This window comes from Gracilinanus agilis, chromosome 1, assembly GCF_016433145.1.
Source record: "Gracilinanus agilis isolate LMUSP501 chromosome 1, AgileGrace, whole genome shotgun sequence".
Classification (NCBI taxonomy): Eukaryota; Metazoa; Chordata; class Mammalia; order Didelphimorphia; family Didelphidae; genus Gracilinanus; species Gracilinanus agilis.
In genome coordinates, this window is record NC_058130.1 from 627,684,039 (window position 1) to 627,711,951 (window position 27,913).

The following is a 27,913-nucleotide window of genomic DNA, read 5'->3' on the forward strand; positions in this document are numbered from 1 at the left end:
AAGATTCTATGTTTCTTTGATATTAGATATTAGCAAAAGGCAAGGATATAGATATAGATTATATATATATATATATGTGATATAGATTAGATATAGGCATAAGGCAAGGATAATTGGGGTAAAGAATAGAAGAAGAAAGGTCCCGTGGATTAAGAGCTCTAATAACAAACGAGGCCTTTCCTGAATCCCCCAACTATTCCCTATTCCCTAAATTAAATTGTATTTAGTTTAAAGATTTTAAAAACATACTTATATGTGTACATCTATCTTTTCTCCAACAAATGAATATAAGTTCCTTAAGAAGCAGGTCTCATTTTTGTTTCTTTATCCTCTGTCTCTAGAACAGTGCCAGATATGTGAAAGTCTTTATTAAATGTTTATTCATTGACAATTTGAAAGCTAAGAAATCCCAAAACCTTTGCTCCATAGTAATCAAAGTAATACTCTATCCTGCAGCAAGTTGACCATCATGATATTTTGTTATTGAATTGGGGTATCAGTCAAGATTTAATGATGCTGCACACAGGAAAAATGTGACCAGAGTTGAATGTGAAATAAATAATTTATTAAATTCCTTACCTTCTATCTTAGAATCACTATGTTCCAAGTTAGAAGGGTGGAAAGGGCTAGGCAATGGGGGTTAAGTGACTTTCCCAGGGTCACACAGCTATGAAGTGCCCAAGGTCACATTTGAACCCATGATCTCCTGTCTCTAGGTCAAGTACAAAATCTAGTGAGCTACCCAGTTGCCACATGAAATAAATCTTTTAATAAGTAATTCACAGATATGTCATTAATGTAAAATTCTACCAGGAGGTCAGACAGTCAACAAGAATTTATAAAGAGCCTACCATGTACAAGGCACTGTTCTAAGATTTGGGAACCCAAAGGAAGACAAAAGTCCATCTCCACTGTCTCTTTTCCTTACCTTTCTAAAACCTGGTGCTTTTTATTTTTTTTAAATCCTATTCTGATAAAAAATCAAAAGCAACTCTATAGGGAAAGAATAGTTGAAATTCTTGAAATTGATGAAAAAGAAATTGTTGAAAAAGTATGGCATCCTGGTGTGAGAACATTTAGGAATCCCGTGGTCTTAAAGGCAGGTCTTTATATATTCCGTGTCAGCAGGATTCAAAGTCAAGGTCTTTCTTTTCTAATCACAGGAAAAAAAATCCTCTAACCTCCCCCCTTCCAAAACTCCTGAGCACTGGTTGGCCTTTACTTTTATTGGAAACTATATACCTTTTGTTACTGGAATAACTTAAGAGTGATTACAAAGTACTGTCATAGAGCTCGGACTCCTCCCCAGGGAGTTCATTCTCCCTATTGCTACAATCGCAGCTAACCTGAGCCCCCATTAATGGCTTGCTACCAAAATAACATTTCTCTCTTAAAATTGTTACAATGATTATTTTTCACAGTTCCAAAGATAAAAGACTTTTTTCTTGTGTTTTAATAGATAAAATGTTTTAATCCCTGCTTTTCCTCTATTTGACCAATACCTATTCTAGATTTATCTAAAAGTCACTTTTATTCAATTAGAAGCAGCATGTATAGAGATGCAAACCAGAAATGGAAGAATATGGCAAGAGAATTTAGTATGAGTTCATGGCAACAGAAACCCTTGAATTAAATGGGATTGGTGGAAAGGTTACTTGCCCAAAGCTGGATGTGTCACATAGATTCACAGGATCACAGGTCTGGAGCTGAAAGGGATCCTTCAGTTTTGCAGTTGAGGAAACTGAGGCCTAAGGAGGTTAAATAATTTGTCCAAGGTCACACAGATTGCAATTGTCAAAAACAAATATATGAACAAACTCAAGCCCTCTGACTTTAGAGCCAGCGATAAACTGTGTGATCATTGTGAGAAATTGTGTGACAAAAAAGTGATAATTCCATTGTACAATGCTAAATACAGAAAACAAAACATTCAGAAAAAAAGGCAAATTCAATCAATCACCTAGTTTTGTGTATGCGAATGTTAAAGAAAAAATAGGATGATTAAAAAGAAAAATTAACTTTCCATTTATACTGCCTCCATAATACCTCTCACATGTGTCTCCTTTTCTCTGCTCTTATCCCAACTACTATCCTCATCGTCTATCATCCAGAATATTTCACTAGCCTCCTAATTATTTCCTGCTTCAAATTTTGCTGTACAACAATCTATCCTGCACACAATTGCTGCAATTATTTTCCTATAACACAATTGTAAACCTGTCACTCCTATGCTCTTTAAACTCCAGTGGCTCCCTAATGTCTCTACTAGCAAATACAAGTTTCTCTGTCTGAATTTGAAATCCTTCCGAGTGATAACCTGATCCCAACCTAACTTTTCAACCAAACCAGTCCTCTTATTGTACCACCTACACAATCTTCATCTTCTGTCTCTATGTCTTTATACTACTTGTTCCTTATGCTTAGAGTCAATTTCTTCCTCACCTCTCCCTCTTGGAATCCCAGTTCCAGTTTCCTTTAAGATTCAGCTCAAGTGCCACCTTCTACACAAAAGTTATTCTGAATTATGCCACCAGCTAGTACCTTGTCTCCCATAATTGTCTTACATCTATTTCCTTCATATCTACAAATTCTCTTATTTCATTTTTGTCTTTTTATATCCAGTGCTCAACACATAGTAGGCATACAATAAATCTTTTATTTACTGATTAAGTTTTCAACTTGTGGTTTTGGTGCTGTGTAGATACAGAATGAAATATACTAAGTCAATCTAGACTTTTTTGGAAATGTTTAGTGATGACACTGTCTATTTAGTTTATTTCTCTATTTGCCATACTAGCTTAGATCTCTGAAGCTGAATTTATACAGAAATTTACTGGCATTGATGATTATGTACAGTTATTGGATAGCATGGCAATGTATTCATTTTATTGGGAGGATGTTTCTTTATATTATATTTTTCTGTAGAAACAATTTTTTTAATTTTTAATTTTTGTTGTGCCCTTACTAATTATTATTTTTATTGCATTATGATCTGAGAAGGTTACATTTATTATTTTTACTCTTTTGCATTTGTTTACAGCATTTCTATGCCCTATTACATGGTCAATCTTTGTGAATGTACCATGTGCAGCTGAAAAGAAGGTGTATTCCTTTCTGTCCCTATTTATTTTTCTCCACATATCTATTAAATCCAATTTTTTAAGGATTTCATTCAACTCTCATATCTCTTTCTTATTTATTTTTGGTTTGATTTATCTAGATCTGAAAGAGGTATATTTAGATCTCCCACTAGTATGGTTTTACTATCTATTTCCTTCTTGAGCTTTGCCAGTTTCTCCTTTAGGAATTTGGATGTTATACCATTTGGTGCATACATTTTGAGTACTATTTGTAGAAACAATTTTAAATAATCTTTTTCTGACATTTTGTGATCCACATTCTCTCCATCCCTCTTTCCCCCCTCCCTGAACTGGCAAGTAATATGATATAAGTTATATATGTGCCAACATGCAATAGATATTTCCATGTTCACCATAATGTGAAAAAAGACATTTATATAACAAAAAAAATCTCATGAACTTAAGTTTATTTTTAAAAAATAACTCATTCAAAGAGCATTTAGTAAGCAAGGCAGTATTCTAGGCACTGGATATTAAAAGACAAAAGCTAAACAGTTCCTGTCCTCAAAGGAGCTTCCACATCCTAATAGGGGAGATAGCATATTTATATATAGGTCTATACAAAGTAATTTCTCAGATCCTCTGCTCTGCATTACATAAATATAATTTTAACTTTGATTTCAATTATCTTTTATTGCCTAATTGATATAGTTATATTAAAATGAGGAGGAAATGAAGCAAAAATACTCAAATGAGGAATTACAAATACTAAAGATCAATCCCCAATGTAAGTCCTATAGGCCAATTAAAGTACCCCAAATGAGGCCTTTGTCCGCTTTTCTCTACTAGAGAAGTAAAATGTTTTGTTTTCTCTGTCTCTAATTTCTTGTCATTCTTCCTGGAACTCTCTCCAGCTCTGGAGCATGATGATGATTTAGTTATATAAATCCAACTCCCAAAAAGAACAACAGCTTAGGTTGAGTCCTTTATGAAATGAAGGCAAAACCTTAAGAATCTTGCCTCACTAAAAACGTAAACATGGGGAAAAATCATGAGATTCAATAACAATAAATTTTATATTCTGTTATACGAATATATACAGGTAACTCCTAAGAACTTTAACATTATTGGGACAGTTAGAAGGGATATACCACACAGACAGAAAGCATGGATATATCAAAACAAAACTAACAGGTGAAAAAGAAGAATGCCCTGGGAGAAAAGGAAAGGGAGAAGAAAAATGAAGATAATTATCTCACATAAAAAAGACATATGAGGAAGAGCTTTTGCAATAGAGGGGAGAAATGGGGGTGGGGAATGGGGTTGGTAGGCAATGCTTGAACCTTACTCTGATCAGAATTGTTTGAAAGAAGGAATAACAAACAAAGTTGGGTATAGAAATAGAACTTATCCAACAGGGAAGTAGTAGGGGAAAGACATTACATGGAAGAGGGGCTGAAAGAATGGAAAGCCAAGTAAGGGAGGCAATAGTCAAAAGCAAAAGAGATTTTTGAGGAAGGATGGGGTAAAAAGAGATAGAAGGATAAACAAGAAAAAACAGGATGGAAGAACATTAAACAGTTTCTAATCATAACCATGAATGTGAATGAGATGAACTCATAAAATAGAAGCAGATAGCAAAATGAGCTAGAAAATAGAACCCAACAAAATGTTGTTTGCAAGAAACACACTTGAAACAGAAGTACATATACAGAGTAAAAATAAAGAACCGGAGCAGAATTTAATATGCTTCAGCTGAAGTTATAAAAAGCAGGGGTAATGCACATTATCTCAGATAATGCAAAAGGAAAAATAATTAAAGATTATTTTTAAAATTATAAATTAATTTAATAAAAATTAATATTAATTGTCTAATTAAAAGAGTTAATCAGGGAAACTGCATTTTACTAAAAAGTAGAGCACATGCCCTTGAGTCAGGAAGACGAGTTGGAATTTGGCCTCAGACATTAATTAGCTTTGCAATCTGGGCAAATCATTTAACCATATTTACCTCAGTTTCCTCATCTATTAAATGAAATGGAGAAGGAAATGGTAAACCATTCTAATATAATTTCCAAGAAGACCCCAAATTGTGAAGAGTCAGATAAACAACTGAAATGAATGAAAAACAATAAAACCATAGCCAATGAAGTAATATCTATATTAAAAATATATGTACCAAATGGCATAGCATCTGAACTCTTAAAGAAAAAGTTAAATGAATTATAGGAGGAAATACACAGTAAAACTATACTAGAGGAGGAGCTCGTCTTTCCCCTCTCAGAATTAGATAAATTTAGCAATAAAATTAATAAGAAAAAAAGAAGTTAAGACAGTGATGGGCAAACTTTGGTCTGTGGGCCAGATGCAGCCCCCTGAAATGTTCTATGGGGCAGCATGATATTATTCCTAATCTGTCAAATACAATGAGTAGGATACAATACAATGAAACTTCCAAAGAGTTGCCTTAGAAATAGACTGACAGATGAGCATTTTCTTTCCTTTGGTCCCCTCTTTAACAAGTTTGCCCATCACTGAATTAAGGAATTGAATAGAATCTTAGAAAAGTTAGGTATAGTAGACCTCTGCAGAAAACTGAATGGGAATAGAAAAGAACTATCTTGTCATCTGTACATGGTATCTTCACAAAAACTGACCATGTATTAGAGCATAGAAATCTCACAACCAAATCTAGAAAAGCAGAAATATGAAATGAATCTTTTTTAGGCTGTAATGCAATAAAATTATGTTCAAAAAAGAGACATGGAAACACAGATTAAAATTCATTTAGAAACTAAATAGAAATGATTAATCATTGTTTCTGTTTAATTTCCAATTAATCACAGAAATCATAGAACAAATCATAGAAATAATCAACAATTTATCACTAAAGAGAATGACAACAATGAGACAACATAACAAAACATATGAGAGACAGCCAAAGCAATACTTAGGGGGAAATCTCTAAACAAATTTCTAAACAAATATATCAATAAAATAGAGAAAGAAAATATCAATTAATTTGGCATGCAATTTAAAAAAGTAGGAAAGAACAAATTAAAATATCAATTGAACACCACATTAGAAATTTGGAAAATCAAGGAGAGATGAATAAAATTGAGGAAGGAAAACTACTGAATTAATAAGTAAAAACAGGAGCTAGTTTAATGGGGGGGGGGCAGAAACACATTAAAATGGATTAACCTTTGGTCAATTTGATTAGAATGAAAGAAGAAAAGAAAATTACCAGTATCAAAAATGAAAAGGGTGAATACACCACCAATGAAGATGAAATCAAAGCAATTATTAGGAACTATTATCCCCAAATGTTTGCCAATAAATCTGACAAATCAAATGAAATAGTCCAATACTTACAAAATTAGAAATTACCCAGGTTAACAAAAGAGGAAATAATATATTTAAATAAATATATCTTACAAAAAGAAATTGAACAAGTCATCAATGAAATCCCATAAAATGAACCCCCAAGACCAGAAGGATTCAGAAGTGAATTCTACCAAACATTTAAGGAACAATTAACTCTAGTACTACATAAACTGTTTAGGAAAATAGGCAAACAAGTCCTTACATGAGCACAATTACAAAACCCTTTTTCACACAAGTAAAGACAGAGCTAAATAATTAGAGGAATATTAATTGCCCAAGGGTAGGCTAAACCAATGTAATAAAAATGACAATTATACCTCATTTACTTATTCAGTGCCATACCCATTAAACTAACAAACATTATTTTACAGAGCTAGAAAAAATAATGACAAAAATTCATCTAGAAGACCAAAAGATCAAGAACATCAGAAAGTTCAATTAAAAAAGTGAAGGAAATGGCCTAGTTGTACCAGATTTCAAACTATTACAAAGCAGTAATCATCAAAACAATATGGTACTGGCTAAGAAATTGAATAATGGATCAGTGGAAAAAAGTAGGTACCTATTAAAGAGTAGTAAATGATTTATCATAATCTAGTGTTTTATAAATCTCCAAATTTCAGCTTTTTGGAACAAGAACTCAGTATTTGACAAAAATTTCTGGGAAAATTGGAAAGCAGTATAGATCAATATCCCACGTTTGTATGCATTCAAATGGAGTATATGCTAAGGGGTGGCATAAAAAGAGGATAGTTAAGTTGGAGTGAAGCCATCTTGGCAGCCCCTTCTCGGCAGCTATAATTGTTTGTTCTTCCTCTAATGGAGGCTCTGAAACAACAGGAACCTTCTTTCTCTTCTGGGCAAGGGAAATGGAGGCCAGGCTTTTCCACAGGTTGGGATCTAGAGCTCCAGGACTTTGCTCCTCACTCGACAGAGTTCAGAGGGCAAAGACCCTTTTAGTTAACAGTTTTTCTCACAATCCTATTCTTTCACTCCAACTGTCACTGTCCCTCCCTTCACATTCTAACCACTGTCTGCTCCATCTCAGTGGACTGAAAAGCCAAAAGCTTGATTCAGTTTTCCTTTCCACACATTGTATATCAAGGTAAGGTCAAAATGGGTACATGATTTAAAAATAAAGCATGAAATCATAAGCAAATTAGGGGAACATATTTTTTTTACCTGTTAGACATGGATAATGGAAGAATTCATGGCCACATCAGAGATACAGTACATCATGGGATGTAAAATGAATAATTCCGATTACAGAATTTTTTGCACAAACAAATTTTTTTTACATTTTTGCACAAACAAAACCAATGCAATCAAGATTAGAAGGAACCAAGAGAAAATATACAGCAAATTTCTCTGATGAAGGTCTTATTTCTCAGATGTATAGAGAACTGAGTCAAATTTATAAGAATTTGTGATTCCATTGATTCCATAATTGATGAATAGTCAGAGAATATGAACAGTTTTTAGAAGATGCAATCAAAGCTATCTATAGACATATGAAAATGCTCTAAATTATTATAGATTAGAGAAATGCAAATTAAAACAATTCTGAGGTACTACTTCATATCTAACAGAATGACTAATATAACATAAAAAGAAAATGACAAATGTTGGAGGGGACTTGGAACAAATGGAACACTAATGCGCAGTTGGAAGAGGTGTGAAAGGATCCAACAATTCTCAAGAGTAATTTAAAACTATGTCTAAAAGGCTATTAAACTATTCCTATCCTTTGACCAAGAATAGCACTCTAGGTCTGTATTACAAAGAAATAAAAGTGGAAAAGCACCTATATGTACATAAATATTTATAGCATTTTTTTGTGGTAGCAAAGAACTGAAAACTGAGAGGTAGTCCATCAAATGGAGAACAGCTGAACATTGTATTATAAGACCACGACTATTGTGTTATAAGTAATGGTGAGCAGGATGGTTTCAGAAAACCTGGGAAGAATTATAAGAACCAATGCAAAGTGAAATGAGCAGAATTAGGAGAACATTGTGCACATTAACAGCAATATAGTATGATCAACTGTGAATGCCTTAGATATTCTGATCAACACTATAATCCAAGGAAATTCCAAGATTTATGATGAAAAATGCTATCCATTTCCAGAGAAAGAATTTAGGATCTAAATTTAGATGGAAACATACCATTTTTTACTTAATTTTTCTCACTTCATTTGCAACATGGCTAATATGGAACTGGGTTTTGCACCATTTTGCATTAATAATTCATATTACATTTTTTGCTTTCACAATGGGTGGGGAAGGGATGTGAGGAAAAGATTTGGAATTCAAACTTTTTAAATGAATGTTAAAAATAAATAAATAATGCTTAAAAAGAAAGACAAAAAGAAGAATCTCTTTCATTCTTCCCCTCAGCATATACATCCTCAAGTATCATTTCCTCTAGTTGTTAATGGGAGAAGGGAAGATTTAACCACCTGCTATCTGATAAAAATGCTTTGGAAACAGGAAAACACTATCTAAATGTGAGTTGTTATTATTATTGACAGGTACTACTTAAACCTTTATGCAATGTGTGGTGGAAGGATTAAATTGTCTCTCTGAAGCATAGCACCAAATTATGCCAAAATAGCAAAAGAACACTATACAAAGTTCTAGTGCTTGTCTTACTGACAATAAATACTTGTCACAGATGTTCTCAGGGATGTTGCTTCTCAGTAAATCTTCAAAACTACACATGAAATAAAGGAAATTGAATATATGCTCTTAATGTTTGGGAGGTATGGCTTTATGGAAGTCATTGTGTACCAAGTGGTTTACATATACACACATACAACACACATATGCCAAACACTTTACATTTTAGTTCAAAGTTATAAAAATTAAGTGGCTTCCTATTGTCTATGAGATGAAAGAGAAACTTTAAACTTTATAATTAAGACATTTTGAAGTCTGCCTCCAATTCTTTTTTCCAAGCTTTTTTTCATACTGTTCTCTTTTCAAAATATTATATTCTAGCCCAGTGATTCCCAAAGTGGGCACCACCACCCCCTGGTGGGTGCTGCAGCGATCCAGGAGAGTGGTGATGGCCACAGGTGCATTTATCTTTCCTATTAGTTGCTATTAAAATGAAAAAAAAAAACCAACTTAATTTCCAGGGGTGCTAAGTAATTTTTTCCTGGAAAGGGGACAGTAGGCCAAAAAAGTTTGGGAACCACTATTCTAGCCAAACTAGAATACTAACTATTCCCAGATTTTGTCCTCCCTTTTCTACCTCTATGAATTCTTAGTCTATCCTACATACTTTGAAGCCATACTTTACTTGTCATTTCCAGCTGAAATAATTCTCGTTTAAGACCCAATTCAAGTGGCAATTCCTCCTCCAAGCTCTCCTTGATCCTACCAACTAAAATTGATGGTCTCCTTCACAATTCTGTAGTGGACTTTACCTCTATTCTTGCCTCACTTATCATTTTATACAAAGTAAGATATTTGCTCACATCTGTTTCCATTTTCTTTGCCTAGAAGCTCCCTGAGGTCAGGTCCCAAGTGGTTGTTCATCTTTCTATTCCCAATACCTACTACAGTGCCAAGTATGTAGCAAGGCACCTAATAAATGTTTATTGCATTGATTTGAATTTCCTTGTATTTGTTTATTTCATTTCAGATGATGGGAAGTTGTCCTTTGAAGAATTCAAAGCCTATTTTGCAGATGGTGTTCTAAGTAGGGAAGAATTGCGTGAGCTCTTCCATACCATTGATACACACAATACCAAGTAAGGAGCCCTTTTATCAATGGAGTTTGCAAATGAATATACAAATAAGGAATTTTGCTTTGATCAGCTGGTTTTAATCCTATAATTATGCTACTGAGAAAATCATAATTTTGGTGCTTGAAAAGCTCTGAAAACCTTGTTTTGAATCAGAAAACAAAGATATCTGTCAGTAATCTTCTTGCCTTGGTTGAAGTATAGTTTAGAATATGCCTCCTTTAAAGAATGTAAAGCAAGATTTTAACATTTAAACAAGTTTACTCCTGCTATTAATAGGAAAGTAGAATATTACCAGATGACATCACTTTGGCCTGAATTTGTTTCCTTCACAAATTTTTCATTAACCAAACTCTGATTAGCAAAGTGAAATAGAAAATTAGGATCTTTTTTTTTCTTATATCCCTTTAAAAAAAACTCTTATATTTTTATCTTAGAATTAATACTGATTATGGGTTCCAAGAAAGAAGAGTGGAAAAGAAAAGGTAATGGGTGTTAAGTGACTTATTCAGAGTTACACAGCTAGGAAATGTCTGAGGTCAGATTTCAACCAGAACCTCCTGTCTATAGGTCTAACTTTCAATCTACTGAGCTATCTAGCTGTCCTTGCTAATATCTATCTTAACAAAACTATTTCAATTGCACAAAAATAGATTTTTGCTAGGATTATCTATATTCTCCACTTTACTTTGTTTCTAAGGACATCTATTTATTTTTACAGAGTTCAAAATTATTCTATAAAATTTATACTCTAATAATGCTAATAAATACTAAAAATGGCAAAAAGAAGAATATAGAGATGTGTTTTTCTTTGTTTGTTATAATAGTACCTAGCATTTATATAATGCTAAGGTTTGCAAAACATTTTCCTTGCAACAATCCTGCAAGGTAGGCTTATCTTGCATTACTATTCCATCTTAGAAATGAGGAAATGAATCCTCATAGTTTAAATTTGGCCAAAGATACACCAGTGTAACAGAGTGAGGAATTGAATTCAGGTTTCTGATCAAGTCAAACATACTTTTTACTCTATTCTATTGATTCACCTGATTATCTAAAACATAATTACATTATTTGAGATAGAAATTGATTATGGGAAATCTGTTATAAAAGGGCATGATTTTAAATTAATCTTTTTAGTTCCATCACCATTTCTATTTCCTGGATCACTCAATATTTTGGCTTTGTATAAATAGCTAGGAGATACAATGGATAGAGTGATAGCTCTGGAATCAGAAAGATCTGTGTTCAAATCTAGACATATGAACCTAGAGAAGTTGCTTAACCTTTGCCTCGGTGTCCTCAACTGTAAAATAAGTATAATAAGTAGCACTTACCTTTTGGGTTGTATAAGAATAAAATGCAATTATATTTTTAGATTACTTAGCATAATGCTTTGCATATAGTAGGTACTTAACAGATGTTTTCTTCCTTTCTACTTGAATATGTTACAATGTTGAGATTTTCTTCAGTCAGTGATTTTACCCACACTAGTTTGGAACAACCCACCAATTAATTTTTAAATGATACAATTCAGTCCAAAATGTACTAGTTTAAAAAATAATTTTGGTAAATGAATGTATTCAAACTCATAAGAAACACCAACTTCTTATACAATTGCTATTGAGAATGTGCAAGTGCTTTGACCCAGCAATAGCACTACTAGTGAGATTTTTTTAAAGGACCTGTTTGTACAAAAATATTTCTAGAAAGTCTTTTTTTGATGGCAAAAAATTCATTTTTGGAATAGTCAAACAACCTGTGGTATATGATTTTGATGAATATTATTGTGCTATAAGAAATAATAAATAGAATGACTTCAGAAAAGCCTGGAAAAATTTACATCAAATGATGCAAAGTGAAGTACACAGAACCAGGAGAACATTGTAGACAGTAATAGCAATATTGTATGATGTGAATGACTTAGCTTTTCATAGTAATACAATGATCTAAGACAATCCTAAAAGACTTGTGATGAAAAATGCTATCTATCTCCAGAGAAAGAATTAATGGGGTCTAAATCCAGATTTAGATGGGTTTATTTGAGTATTCAGATACCATTGAAACAGCATATGTGATTAATATATATGTATATACATTGAATATCTATCTATATAAACATCGACATCTATATCTATATCTATATCTATATCTATATCTATCTCAAACCTCATAGAGTGGATGTAACTATTAGTTACATTGGTTCCCAAATCTTTGGTACTATTTATGATATTCCACCAAAGGAAATGATATCTAGAAGAGAACTTCACTTCACTTCAATAATTATTAGAGGCAGGCTGTTGTAGTGGAAGAAGTGCTAGATTTGGAATCAGAGGAGCTAGGTTCAAATACCAATTCTGCCATTTATTACCTTAGTGACACTGGGCATATTTGCTAAATTATTTGAGTCAGTTTCCTTGCCTATAAAATGAGGAAATCATATTGAATAAAATAAATTCCCTCTTCTGAACCTTTAGATTATTAAGCAGTGCATGACTTTCCTTGTCTTAGGCATGATGAATACAAATACAGGGAGAGATAGATTATTATACATTAAAGACAATCAAATAAGGATGATTAATTTGAAAGAAACAATACAACATTAAGTATTCTGATTTGTACTTGGATGAAAGATTAGGCACCTTTCAAGTTAGGAGGGGAAGAATAAGCAGACACAATACCTTATAATCAGAAGAAAAGGGGTCCCACTTCCCTTAGGTATCTGTGAACAATCAAAGGAAGATGGAAAACATGATTGGTCAGTATAGAGCCAATTTTCAGATAAGACATATATGTTTCTTGAGACATATACTTGTGAGAAAATGCTTTGCATCAGTCTTTATGTCTGATTGGATTTCTGTTCAGCATAATCTAGATCAGTGATTCCCAAAGTGGGCTCCAACGCCCCTTGGTGGGTGCTGCAGCAATGCAGTAGGGCGGCAATGGCCACAGGTGCATTTATCTTTCCTATTAATTGCTATTAAAATAAAAAAAAATTAATTTCCAAGGGGCTAAGTAATATTTTTTCTGGAAAGGGGGTGGTAGGCCAAAAAAGTTTGGGAACCACTGATCTAGATCCTTGGTTAAGGGCTTCTAAGCAGCAGGGAGAGGAGGTCCAGTTTTACAGCCACACAGAGATAGGTGCAAAGAATTCAGTGAGGTTTTCTCTCAATTTTGGCAACTGAATAAATTTTTTTCAGAAGACAGAATTTGGACTGCTGTTCATAAGTGAATAAAAAGGAAACTGAGTAGATCTAGAATTGAGTCACAAGATGGAGTTGGTGTAGTTCACTCCATTGCCTCAGTTCTATGTCATTTGAAATTGTTGTAAGCCCTGGAACACTACAACTCCAGGGACTCCCTTTTATAACTTCCCCTGACCACTCCCCCTTCCTTTGTGGGAGGTGTCAGAGAAAGTATAAAAGAGAGAGTTTGGCGCCTTTTTTCTCTGAGCTCTCACTATCTCTCTATACCCTGGACCTCTCTCTACCCTGAAGGGTCTGCTCTGGAGCCCCCTGAGCTCTCTCTCTTGGTGTCTTTTTCCCTTTCTATCTACCTCCCAGTTTTTCCTAGACCTTCCCCTTTCTAATTTAAATAAAATCTAGCTATTCTAAACCCTAAAGTTGCTCTCTGATCTTTTATTTGAGCCCCAAAGGGCTCTGGTCAATTTCCCCCTGGCAGGGCTGGGGACCACTACCTTCCTTTCCCTTTCTCTACCTTCCTCTCTCCTTTTCCCCCAATCCTCCAATCCTTTAACCTTCCTCCCTTCACCCCCTCACAATTCCTACTATCACTTGCTGTCATAATCCCCTCAATCCCTTCCCTTTTGATTTATGAGGAAGTAGACAGCTCATTCCCTTCATTCCTTTATCATTTGCTTTTAACTAATTGTCCTTATTTGACTAATTGTTTTAATGTATAAATTTCTTAATGTACAAAACTCTACTTCTCATTATTGGAGGGGCTTAGTCCTTAGCTGAGGAAAGGGTCTGGTCTTGATTTGTTAGTCAATTGGCGTACATTTTTTAATAAATTAGAAGAAAGGACCTTTGCTTCTCACCACAAAACTACAAATCATGGTAAACCATAATCTCCAAAGAATAAAAATTATAGGAAACTCAAAGAGCATTGGAGAGATGTATGATAGTTGTAAATGGGCTGGAATATTTTGCCACCCACACATGATATAAAAATATACTAAATATATGCCATACCATATAAAAATATACAAGTAAATGGACTGAGTTTTACAGCAGAAGCCAGGAATAACATACAGAGAGCTTTAGTTTGTATGCTGCCTTTGACACTTGAGGGAATGGAGAAGTTTAGGTTGTTACCTATGGGAATTGAGTGGACCAAATTGATTCCATCTTGTGACTCAGTTCTGGAGCTAGCTTAGTTCCCTTTCTATTCAGTTATGGATCTGGTCTACTTTCTGTATTGTGAGAAAATCTCATTCAATTGTGGGAATTGGGAGAAAATCTAATTCTATTGTTGAATCTAGCCTTGCATGACTGGGAAGCTGGACCATCTCTTCCGGCTGTTTAAAGACTACTAAGGATCTTGGTTATGCTAGCTAGAAACCTAGTCAGATCCAAAGCCTGAGATGAGGATTTTTTTATAAATCTATATCTCAAGCAACCCATATGTATTAAAACTGGCCCCATACTGATCAATCATTTACAGTTTCCATGTTCATTTTATTGTTCACATACACTTAGGAGGAGTAGTACCCCTCTTTTGTGACATAGGGAATTGCATTTGTTCTCTCTCCTCCTCCCACCATGGAAAGTATCTAATATTTCCTTCAATTAGAAATCAGATTATCTAATGTTGTATCTCGGTTGATTTTTTTAATTAATTGGTCTTGTTTTATTAATTGTTTTTCATGCTTAAAAGTCTGTTTCCCCTTAGGGTATTCAAGGTCCAGTGCCAGTGCTGAAGAAAGCTTAATAAATCAATATGCTTGGAAGCTTGAACCTTTAGTTCCACAGTCATTTCATTTTTCATTTACCACTCTCTGAGAACCTTTGTAATCTTGCACAGGAGACTGATAAAGAAAACAAGCAATCTTAAGTGCCTACTGTGTGCCAGGCACTGTGCTTAAATGTTGGGGATATAAATCCCCAAAATGAAACATTCTTAATGGGAAGTCATTTAATATTTCTGGGTTCCAGTTGTCCCATCTGAAAATAAGGAGTAAGGAGGTCGGACTAAACAGTTTGAAGGTCTCTTCCCAGCTCTAAATCTATGATCCTAAACTAACAAGATCATACATTTTATTAAACCAATTCAAATCTGAGAAAAGATTTCTCAATACTAGACATCAAGCATGTCTGATAGACTTTATAAATCAGGAACCAATTACTGGAGTTATTAGTTGTCTTTGACATCTTGTGAAATATAAATTAGTCTATTTGCTGATCAATGCCATATGAAAGGAAAGCTCCCTGTAGTGGAAAATTAATGTTATTGCTGTCCTTAAGAAGTGTTGTATCTTTCAGGGAGATAGAAAGCTTAGAAAATAATTTTCAAAGAAAGGACAAGCTAATTGAGAACATATCCTACTTAAGCATTTTTTTCTTTTGATTTGTGAAGAGGATTCTTAAAAACATCTCACTCTTTTATGAGAAGAAAATATCATTAGCATTGCAAGGTAACACATTTTGTCTGTAAATTATAATGTAATTAGGATGATTCTAAATGTCAAAGTTAACTAAGTCAATCCTTAGAGAATGCAGCTGAAAAATACTTCATAATTTATGGGTCTCCAGAAGTTTTACTCTTCTTTTGAATCAACTGACTTTTAAATCAAGACAATTTTTCCATAGCTCAACACAACTGTAAACATCTTGGCAGAGAATAAATTATATTTGCCACATGAATGTGGTGGTCTTAACCCACAATTTAGTTTTTAATCAAATTTTTAACTTCAATTACTCACTTTGTTTCAAAGTATTTGTTTGATTCCTGGTGAAAAAAATGAAACGTCTTAGACACCTTTACTGTCTTAATACTTAATACTTAATACCACTTTATTTGTGGTGAAGCTGGATCTAATGAATAAAAGTCATTTGCCCTTCCCTTTCCACACCCTCAAAAACCTCAAGTGTATTTCATTTTTTTTAAACCCTTTCCTTCAGTCTTGGAGTCAATACTGTGTATTGGTTCCAAGGCAGAAGAGTGGTAAGGACTAGGGAATGGGGGTTAAGTGACTTGCCCAGGATCACATAACTGGGAAGTATCTGAGGCTAAATTTGAACCTAGGACCTCCCAGTCTCTAAGCCTGGCTCTCAATCCACTGAGCTACCCAACTGCCCCAAGTATATTTCATTTTAAATATAATTCATAGGGGGGCAGCTGGGTAGCTCAATGGATTGAGAGCCAAGCCTAGAGACGGGAGGTCTTAGGTTCAAATCCGGCCTCAGACACTTCCCAGCTGTGTGACCCTGGGCAAGTCACTTGACCCCCATTGCCTACCCTTACCACTCTTCCACCTATAAGTCAATACACAGAAGTTAAGGGTTTAAAAAAATAAAAAAAAGTAAAAGTAAATATAATTCATAGGTATCTGCATACAAAGAAGATGTAGACTGGGAAGGCTCAAGTTTGGAATGGTATGCATAGGGTTAGAAATAACAAACTATATTTCTCTTAGTGCTTAAAGAACTCTAGGAAGTTAGTATCTTATAGATACATGTACACTCTACCAGGACACAAGGACATAGCACTTTTAAGCACTTTAATATACTTATAATCTAACCATGCAGGCATTCCTTCTCTCACCATAGATATGACACATCCATGCCTTTGAAATATTTGCAAATCCTCTCCAGGCAGTTGGGTGATACAATGGCTAGAACACTGGATCTGTAAATGTTTTTCATTACCCTTCCCATCTTCAGGGAACTTTTGACTCCCCAGGGTGACCACTTGAAAGATGTGTTAGAGTGAGGATTCTTTTTCAAGTTGGACTGGATGTCTTCCAAAGTGTATTCTTACTCTGTAATTCTGTGATACTGCCTTTAGGCTCCAAGTCCATTATTCTTTCTGCTACCAATACACTGCCATATTTGGAAGTCAATTGGAAGAAATTACTCAAAGATCAAAGTTCAAGAAATGAGATCTTCTCCTACTTTGAACATGTATGTGGCTAGAGATTGCAGCAGAAAGAGGCATAGAGCTCAGTAGCCTCTGAAATTTTCATCTTTTTAAGAATGCCTTTTGTGGACCTTGCCTCAATATAAGATAGGCATGGGGTAATGTTACTGAAGCTTAAATTGTCTCTCTTAATTGGCAGAAATATTAGTGAGAAAGGTCATTCTTTCATGAGAAATAGGACTGGAGATGAAGAAACTGCTGTCTATCTTCTCTACCCTATCAGGGTGATTTTGGTCTTTAGGAAGACTTTAGCCAGCTTGGTTAAGTTTTTAGAAATCTCTGCATGGCTCAGACAAGTATGGTTTCCATTCTCAGGAATACCAGGTAGAAACAGAAAAAGAGATGAAAGTTCAAAGGTGTTAGCCTGATTATCTACAATTTTTCAAGACTAGAGGGAAGCAAAGTGTTTTCCTGGGGTGGTAGAATCTGGGTCTTGGAGGAATGGGATAAGTCAGTACAAACAGAGATCCTGGGCCTGAAAGTATTAGATTGCACACTCCAAGAGTTTCTTCTGGGAAGTCTTTAACTGAATTCCTTCTGAATCATGTGCCTTAAGTGTTCTTTCACTTTCATTTTACATATTAATAAACTATGGTCCTGGGAGGTGGAAATTTTCCCAAGATTATACAGGTTTTTATCATAATTAGAATATGAAACCTGGTCTTTTAATACCATAGTCAATGTATTGTTTTCAAGGACTGAGTGGCTCTGTATTTCATTCTCTACTCTAATTTGCTTACTATTGTAATTTCACTTAACCTACTCTCACAAGTATGGCTGTCCTTCTTTACTTTTGGTGAATTGTTTTAGTTCCTGAAAAGCCTACTTATATGACCATATTTATTGTATATGTACTTTAAAAGGATAAGCAGTAGTAGCATCGAGCACTTTAAGGTTAAAAGGAATAATATATACTTTATTTCCTTTGATATAACAATCCTGGAAAACATAAAGGAAAAATAACATTGAAAGACTTCTGATCAATGCAGATCCATTTATAACATTATAACATAAAATATAGCATTATATAAAGAATGAGATTAAATCTACCTTGCCCATTCTCAAATCTAATCACCAAAAGTGTAACAACTCCACTTAACTCACAAGTTGGGAGGTCTGTGACCCACGTGCATTAGAGTGAGTGAAATCAGAATTTATTGACTATCTCCTGGGCAGACCTAAGAAAAGCATCTGTTGTGATTGGACACGTAAACTAGGAGAAAGGCAAAGGAAGTGACACAAAAAAAGCCCCATTAAAAGAGAGTTCAGTGAGTTCAGCTTTTGGCTCTTCTTGTTCACATCTTGGACCTGGAGGAGCTCTTCTTGTTCATGACTTGGACCTGGAGGGGCACTGGACCTGGGACCTTGAGATCTTGGTGAGACTATTCTTAAATCTTCCTCTTAGAACTACATGTGGTGAGTGAAAAAGGCTGACTGACTACCTTAACTTCTCTGGAGGTACTAGCCTCTAGGAGGCTCCCTTTATTGGGAGAAGTCCTAGTGGCTAAACCCCTTGTTAATTGACTTTTAGGCTCTCTGGATGGGCCTCTCAAGCCCTGCAGGAGTAAAGCCCAGACTTGAATACAAATCTAGTTTGTTAAAATAGATCTCTTATTCTATCCTCTTCTCATCTCTCTACTTCCACTCTCTCCTTTATTTTGTAAATAAATTACTAAAATCATTTTAGGAACTGGTATTTATTCAGTTCCTTGGTGACTATACCTTTAAATATTAATATATCCAATAAAAAAAACCCTTTTCCCTCTTATGCCTCCCACCTCTTGAAGATAGATAGACTATCTCATCTCACACTGGAAGATCTCTTCACCCCTCTGGCTCCATTCTATTATTGATTAATTCCTCCCATAGCTTCTATTTTAAGGAAGTTACCACAACAACTTCTTCATTCCTCTCTAGTCTGAGCTTCTGATTTTCTAGTCTTCTTTCTCCACCATTCCTCACAATCTTCTCACTTTGAGAGATGTCTTCACCACCATATTCCAGCAACCTTTCCACTCAGGGACAATCCTCTGTCCTTGTCTTGAAGCCTCTTCCTCAGATTGATCAATTCCTTCCAGCATCTCTATTTTAAGGAAACTTCCCATCCAACATTATCTTCTCCATTCCTGTTCAAGTGATACTGCTACATCTGCAGACTTTGTTTTCTACCATGTCCTCACTCGGAAATTTTCTTCTCCCCAGCCCTTTGCTTTTTTTATGTTTCTTTTTCTAGGTTGTCTTCCAACATCAGAACATTTCATTGATGTATTTTGTTCTTATTTAATTTTCATGTTTAAATAAAAATCATTCTTCCTGCATAGCCCAGACAATCATCTTTTGTAATAAATAAGAAAAAGGAAAAAACAACAATCAAGCAAAATTAACCAGCATGATTAGTTGAGTCCAGCATTATATACAATATTTTATACTCAGTTCCACACCTCTGCAAAAAAAAAAAAAGACAGGGAGATGCATTTTCTCATTTCTTCTTTGGGCTGTATTCAGTCATTATAAATTCATAATAGTTTAATTTCCTTTGTCATTGCCATTCTTTCCATTTACAATGTAATAATAGCAGTTATCTTTTCCCTGGTTTGGTTTATTTCTATTTGCAACATTTCATATAATTCTTCCCACATTTCTCTGTATTCTTCATATTCATTGTTTCTTTTCTTTTTTTAAAAAAATGCTTACCTTCTGTCTAAGAATTGATACTAAGTATTGGATAAATAAGGGCAAGTGATTTGCTCAGGGTCATAAGCCTAAGATGTGTCAGAGGCTAGATTTGAATCCAGGTCCTCTGATCTCCAGACCTGGCTCTCTATCCACTGAGCCATTTACCTGCCCCCATAATCATAGTTTCTTACAGAACAAAAACATCATCATGTTCATGTACCAAAATTTATTTGAGCATGCCTCAATTGATAGGCATACATTCCCTGACACACCCCAAGTTCTTTGCCACTACAAAAAATGCTTTTGTTATTATTTTTTAATGTATGAAGTTTTACTTTTGCCACTGACCTCCCTGAAATATTTATGTCTAGCAATGGTATCTGTGGGTCAAAGCATATAGAAGACTCATTGGCATATTTGGTATAATTGGCAAATAAACTAATTGACATAATTGCAAATTGCCTTCCAGAATGTGTGAGAGAGGGCTAATTTACATCTTCATAAATAGTTTGTATGTCTGTCTTTCCACATCTCTTCCAACAATCACTAATTCCATTATTGTCATGGTTGCCAATTTGTTGGATGTGAGATGAAACTTAAGTGGTTTTAATTTACCTTTTTCTTATTTAAAATAAATTCATTTTCTTTCTTCAGGCATCTTTTTCTGTAGATGTTCAAGGCCCGAAGAACAAAAATTGCCCAGTTTCTCAAACAAGTCAGTTAAAAAATTTTATCCCTACCAGTTCAAGACTGACACAGTGAACGCATATGCATATATTATCCCATCTAACATTTGGAAATGAAGACAGGGGCAAAGTATTCTAATCTAGGGGTCAAAATAAGGAATGTGCAGATTTTTCTTATTTATAATTAAGAGAATGGGAATAAATGATGTAGAATCAAAGAAGAAAGAACTCTAAGGGGATTAGCTTTTGAGGGACCAACGGCTACCACAAGTGGGTGGCATTTCTATAAATGTGAGCCTTGGCAGAGTGAACATTACTGAGTACAATACTAGGATTCCTTTCCTGCTCTTCTCTGATTCCTCCTTTCCTTGATCCCAGTCCTAATTGTCTTGTCCTAATTACTAAAATTTCCTTATTTATGTTATAATCTATAAAATTCCTTATTTTCCTGGACTGAATTCCTCAACAATTTCTTGGCTTCAAACTCAATTCTTCTCTAATCCTCCCTAGAAACTTGGCCTAATATTCCCAGCCATGGCTTCTAGCTGCCAAAACCAGTCTGTAGTCAGAGTCCATGTACATTAGCCTTAGCTAAAATTGTCTAAAAATTCTATTTATGGCAATGGAAATTAAACAAGTCTTTTATCTGTAGTGTGTTATATGCATAGTCTTTCCATTGTCTAAAGTTACAAATAAATGGGCAAATGTACAGTCAGGAGGTATGATTCAGTCAGATTTCCAATTCCAAGGAAACTATATAAACATCATACATCAACATGTTGAGTAGTAAATCAATGTCTCCTCCAGCCCTTTAGTCCTTGAAATAGACAGATTGACTGATGGATGGATAGATAGATAGATAGATAGATAGATAGATAGATAGATAGATAGACGATAGATGCACAGATAGATAGATAGATACACAGATAGATAGATACACAGATAGAGAGATACACAGATAGATAGATACACAGATAGATAGACTGATTGATTGATTGATTGATTGATTGATTGATTGAAAGGACTCTGACAAATCTGAGAGTATTTAAATAGACATTCCTCTCCAAACTCCACTCCTGAGTCTCCCAAACTTCCTCTGTAATGCTCCAGAATCCTCTTTATCTTGGAAGGTTGCTCACTTTTGTTATGTAAAGGATGGCAGCATGGAATAAAACTTTAGCCTTGGACTTCACACATTGGAAGCACAAGCATACCTCAGAGATAATGCAGGTTGGGTTTCAGATCACCTCAATAAAGCAAATATCACAATAAAGTGAGTCACAATTTTTTTTTTGTTTCCCAGTGCATATAAAAGTCATGCTTACACTATACCATAGCCTATTAAGTGTGCAATAGTATCATGCCTAAAGAACAATATCTGTCAAATGCTATTGACAAGTTAATGTCAATGATCTTTCAAACATCATGGTGAATGGGAAAGTTATTGCAAGATTGGTGAAGAGAATACTTATTTTCAAAAGAGAGAAGAGAATGGTATATGAAAAATACATTCCAACGATGTTAATTTTGGTTCCTGAGAAAAATTGAGGATGTATTCTTAAAAGGATGGTTGGTGAATATTTAGAAAAAGAATAAATCAGTCTATAAACACTTATTAAGTATCTACTGTATGTTGGGCGCTGTGCTAAGCTCTGAGGACATAAGTATCTAAAAGAAAAACAGTCCTAGCCCTCAAGAAGCTTACAATTTAACTAGAAAAGACAACAATATAAAAAAAGAAGCTGAAAATGGGGTGGGGGAGAAAGGTATCCAGCATGGAGATATAATAGAAAAGTAAAAACAAGTGCTGCAAGGTGGGAAATGAAAAGATAGCAGGCTTGAATCTCTCCTTAAGATATTTTTACAGGGAACTCTGTGCTCTGCCCTGTAATCAAAAAGAGGGTCCTAAAGGGTGGAAGGTATTGATGAGGTCTGAGTATTAGCTTTAACATAATAATATCTTGCAGGATGATGAAGTACCCTGATACATGATAAAGAAGTGGTGATAATAAAGAGCCAGAATGATTTTATGAAGAACAGGTCATGCCAGACTAATTTTTTTCTATTTCATCAAGGTTACTGGACTGGTAAACCAAAAGATGCTACAATTATAGTTTATCTATACTTTAGTAGGCATTTAACAAAGTGTCCCATGCTATTCTTACATAACAGATGGACAGATTTAAAGTAACTAAATTTATAATTAGGTGGATTTGGAATTAGTTAAATGGCTAAAATTCAAAACTCTATTTAAATTAATGGTTTGGTATTAAATTAGGAGATCTTTAGTAGGATAACACTCAGGTTCAAAAAGTATATTTCTCATTTTTAGGGAAGGGAAAGGAACAAGCATTTCTTAAGCTCTTATTATATGCCAGGCCCTGTATTGAGTGCTTTACAAATATCTTGTTTGACATATAAGATGTGGAAGGCTTGATTAAACAGTAGTATGTCTTAAAAATGTCTGAGAGATTTAGTGATTTATAATTTCATTAGAAGTCAGTAGTTTTGATATAATCACCATGAAATCCAGTGCTTTCTTGAAAAATGCCAAGATTAGGCATAATGACCAAGAGGGAGGTAATAATCCCACATCTAGAATTTTTCATTCTCTTCTGGGTACTGTAATTTAGGAAGAATCTTCACATACTTGGAAGTGGCCAAATGAGGGGAAAGATAAGTGGCTTAGTGGATAAAGAGTCAGGTTTTGAGATGGAAGTCCTGGGTATAAATCTGGCCTCAGACATTCTGTGTGACCCTGAGAAAGTAACTCAGCCCTTACTACTCTTCTGCCTTGGAACCAATACTTAGTATCAATTTTAACACAGGAAGTAAGGGTTTAAAAAAAATTAAGTGGCCAAAGGACACTCCTGTTTCTGTATCCCATTGTGCTGATAGCATCAAGTCCTGGAACACTACAGAGCTTCCTGCTAGATGTGGCTCCAAGGATTTTGGTTAGTCCATCCAGAGAGAAAAGACCAAGCAGATGAATGCCTATTGCTCAGATTTGAATAACTGTTACAGCATTTGTCCAACAGAACGTATACTTAAGGCAAATAGTGTAGATGGACAGCAAGTTGAGCCTAAACAACTAAAGAGTATCACACAGAGGACCAAATGGTCTTCCACATCTTGTTTTTATATATTGAACACAAATAAAAGATTAGCATTGAAAACTGGACTTTTTCTTTGAGTGAAGTTTGGGGAATACAAACGTTGATTCTCAAGATGAGTATCAGGAAGACTCAATCTTGCAAGGTTATGAGATTTCCCAATGATAGTTTCTTGGGAAAGAAAGAATGATGGAGAGTCCCAAAGAAGTTGAAAAGCAGTGTAGTTGGTGAGAAATGAAAAAACTCTGAAGAAAAGGCATTATGATGTCATCAAGTATATTTATAATAGATTAGGGATTCTCTATTTGATTGTGAGTGCTTTGATTAGCTTTTCCCTTCTTTTACAACATTCATTCTTAGTATAGTGCCTAACACATAATACTTGCTTAATAAATGCTTATTGATTTATCTATAGGGGAAAAAAGGCAGACAAGTCATGTGGCAAGATCTAAGAATGACAGATAGGTGGCCTCCACTCTCCCAGTGTCAGAGAAAATTAAGAAGGTGTCCAGCATGTTGAGTGAATTGCCTGTGACCTTTTGGGAAAATAGACAAGAGCCTCATAAACAGTCTGAGCTCTGCATCATTGGAAGGAACTCCTACATTGAATTATAGATTGAATGAAGTAATTTAGTCATGAGGAGCAATCCCCTGTCAAGGGGCAAGTTGACTTTTTCTGCTTGGACCCAGCGGGTAGAACTAGAAATAATCAGAACATGTTATTAAGGTGCAAAATCTAGACCACACTTCAATTAGAGCTTCTACCCACTCCATTTACTCCTCCAACCATCCAAAGAAGGAATGGGTTTTCTTGGGAGATAATGTATTCATCTTAAATGGAGGTCATTCATCTTATACCATAGAAAGGACTTTTATGTAAGTATGAGCTGGTCTTGATGGCCTCTGATGCACCCTCTAGCAGAAATATGAGTTTGAGAAATGAATGTGTATTTTAGTTTTTAAGTGAAATATCTTCAGGGCAAATGCTCTTCTATATCTCTCCACATATTTTTTAATTATTTTGGTAGCCTACATTGGTCAAAAGGCACTTTTCTTATATTTAGATCATTGTGTTCATTTTCTATTTTATTGTAAAGATCCCTGAACAGAATGTTTTAATTTGAGAATAATATGTGATTTGCAAGAAAATAGTGCTTCTGGCATAGAAAATGTGTGGCAAACAGTACCAGAACTGGGTTTGAATTTTATCTTAGATACCAATTTCTGATGGGATTACCAGTGAAATATAACCATTAAGAGCCTGTTTCCTCATCTGTGAAATGGCAGTGATTATCCTGATATCATGGACTTCATAGGGTTGTTGTGAGAAAAGCTCTTTTAACACTGACAGTGGCATGTAAATGTAACTAATTCATGTAATACAGCCATGTTAGATAAAATTTGCTATTGCTTGACTCTGATAGTTATAAGTGTCTTCAGCAGAAAATGGTTCAGTGGAATCTTGCTTTTAACTTAGCTTGAGAACAGTGATTCAGAATGGTCAGAAGGCTGCATAATAAATTTCCTCTCGATTTACCTATATTCCCTGATGCCAGGTTGTCATTAGTGATCTGATAATGTGTTCCTAGACTCAAAATAGATACAAGGACTTTTTGCTCTGAGTCATCTCTAAGTAACAACTCTGAATTAATATCAGGGCAGATGGTAGTTTTTCTAGCACAGCTTATAGCATTTCAGGAGTCAGTCATTTGTCATTCATTCTGTTTTGTGACTCTCCAAGTATATATTTTGCATCACATTACACATATATACTAAATATTCCAAAAATATTAATACTACTAAATTTTAACTTTGTTATTAGATTTTAAGTTACTAAAACTTGAGATTGCACTAAGGCTTTGGGGATATTGTGTATAGCACACATATAATAAATATACTTAGAGTATCTATATGTTTGAAATACAGATATATATATATATAAAAGATATATTATAAAATACATATACATATAAGCAAATGATTATGCATATATATGCATGTGTGTCTATGTGTACATATATATATGTTCTTATATACAACATTGTGTGTGTATATACAGTGATCCCTCACCTATCATAGGAGTCACATTCCAGAGACCCCTGCAATAGATGAAAATCCAAGAAGTAGTGTTGTTATATTTATTTTAGTATTTATTTATATTTTTAGGCTTTATAAACCCTTTTCACTCTCCTATAAACCTTTTCCACACTCTTATTAACCTTTCCCACACTCTTATAAACACTGAACCAATCAGTTCCCAGGATATAGAACACTGTGGTTGGTTGCATTTCAGCCAATAGTGTGCTGTGTACAATCTCACATTGGCAAACTTGAGCAAGAGGTAGTGGCATACTGCATTTCCACTGTTTACAGTAAGGCATTCATCCCCAAAATCCTGCGATATAGCAACAACTCCATGATATAGAATTGGACTTTTTTTAAATCCTGAGATACAGTGAAGCTGTGTTAAGTGAATCATAATATAGGGAGGCACAATTGTGTGTGTGTGTGTATGTCACACACACACACGTATATATGTATATATGTGATAGATAAGTACAAAGAAAGAAGGAAAGAAAGAAGGAAAGAAAGAAGGAAAGAAAGAAAGAAAGAAAGAAAGAAAGAAAGAAAGAAACAAACAAACAAACAAAGAAATAGATCCTTCAAGGATCCATGATTTCATCTGTATGATTGCTCCTTCTACTGGTATAGAACACCATCTCTCCTCCACTTTTCAGCAAATGACCTACATAAGAGATGTCAAGCACATGGCCAATGGGTCACGTTAGGGTCCCAAGTGTAGCCTAAACTAGATTAAAATGAAATTAATAAATATTTAATAAAATACAATAGGACATAAGTTATGTCAATATGTTATCTTCTAAGCCAATATGTTACCATTCAATGATTCACACATATGGTTTTGTGGCCACTGTTTTTATTTGAGCTTGACACCATTGAGCTACATGACTTTCTGTAGCTGAACTGGTGATCTAACTTGTTAATGAATTTTTCTGAGCTTAAGCAGGCTCATCCTTAAACACCAATCATAATACCCTTACAGGAATCATATTTAACACCACTCCAAATTGAGCAATGCTTTATAGGACTCATGACCTCATGTTACATGGCCTTCAGAAACTAAGTCATTAAAAGTTAGACTTCATATGAGTACTAAAGAATCTCAGGGTTAGAAGGGATCTCAGAGATCATCTAGTTACCTGAACAATATCTCCTATGAAACATCTTCAATAAATGTTTGCTTGAATCTTAGAGTTAAAAGGGGCCCCAGGGGCTATCTCATTGAATATATATGCACATTCAGAAACACAACATTATGTGTATAGTAAACCTACCCATCAGAAAATTGTTCAATTTTATACTTTGCCCTATAATTATTGCTTTTATTCAGCACCATGTGTAGCAAAAGAAATGTCCACTCCTGGAAGTCAGCAGACAGGGAGGCATTTTGTAACTTTGAAAAGAATTCTTGATTTGGAGTCAGAAGACCTGGGTTCAAATTCTGTTTCTCCCATTTGCTACCTGTGTCTCCTTGGGTAAGTCACTACGTATCTCTGGGCCTTAATTTTCTCATCTGTGAAAGGAGGCAATTTGACTAGATAGATTTTTGATGTTCCTTCCAGCTCTTAACCTATGATTCTTTAATCTAAAATCATAATTTTTAATGATTAAGTAATTAATCTAATATATTTAACTGTCATATCTGATTTATCTGTGTCATAAAGAAATCTACCTTTTATTGTTTTATTTTGGATAATGTGGCCTTTGTAAGGCTTCTAAAACTTAAGTCCCTCTCAATCTGATGCTAGAGAGAATAAAATACTATTGACATTTTACTGAAATCCAGCTGTTCTCCATTATGTCACTGATAAACCATGTGACCTTGGCCAAAGTAATTTCCCAGTGCTTCCTTTCCCTCTATTTATTATATTCTATCAAAGATAATGAAAAGACCCTTGAAAGTAATGTTTGGCAAGCAATCTTATTTGCCAAATAAGAAGCGAAGCCCGACTACTTTTGGAAGTACTAGCCAAT

General features: G+C 34.6%; 1 protein-coding gene across 1 annotated transcript in view; it reads left to right on the forward strand.

Moving 5' to 3' along the window:
* Nucleotides 1-27,913, forward strand: part of NECAB1 (N-terminal EF-hand calcium binding protein 1) — a 236,118-nt gene that overhangs the window by 25,537 nt on the left and 182,668 nt on the right. Inside the window, exon 3 of the mRNA XM_044658187.1 lies at nucleotides 10,119-10,227. Within this exon, the coding sequence (XP_044514122.1) occupies nucleotides 10,119-10,227 (109 nt within the window). The remainder of the gene's footprint in view (nucleotides 1-10,118; nucleotides 10,228-27,913) is intronic.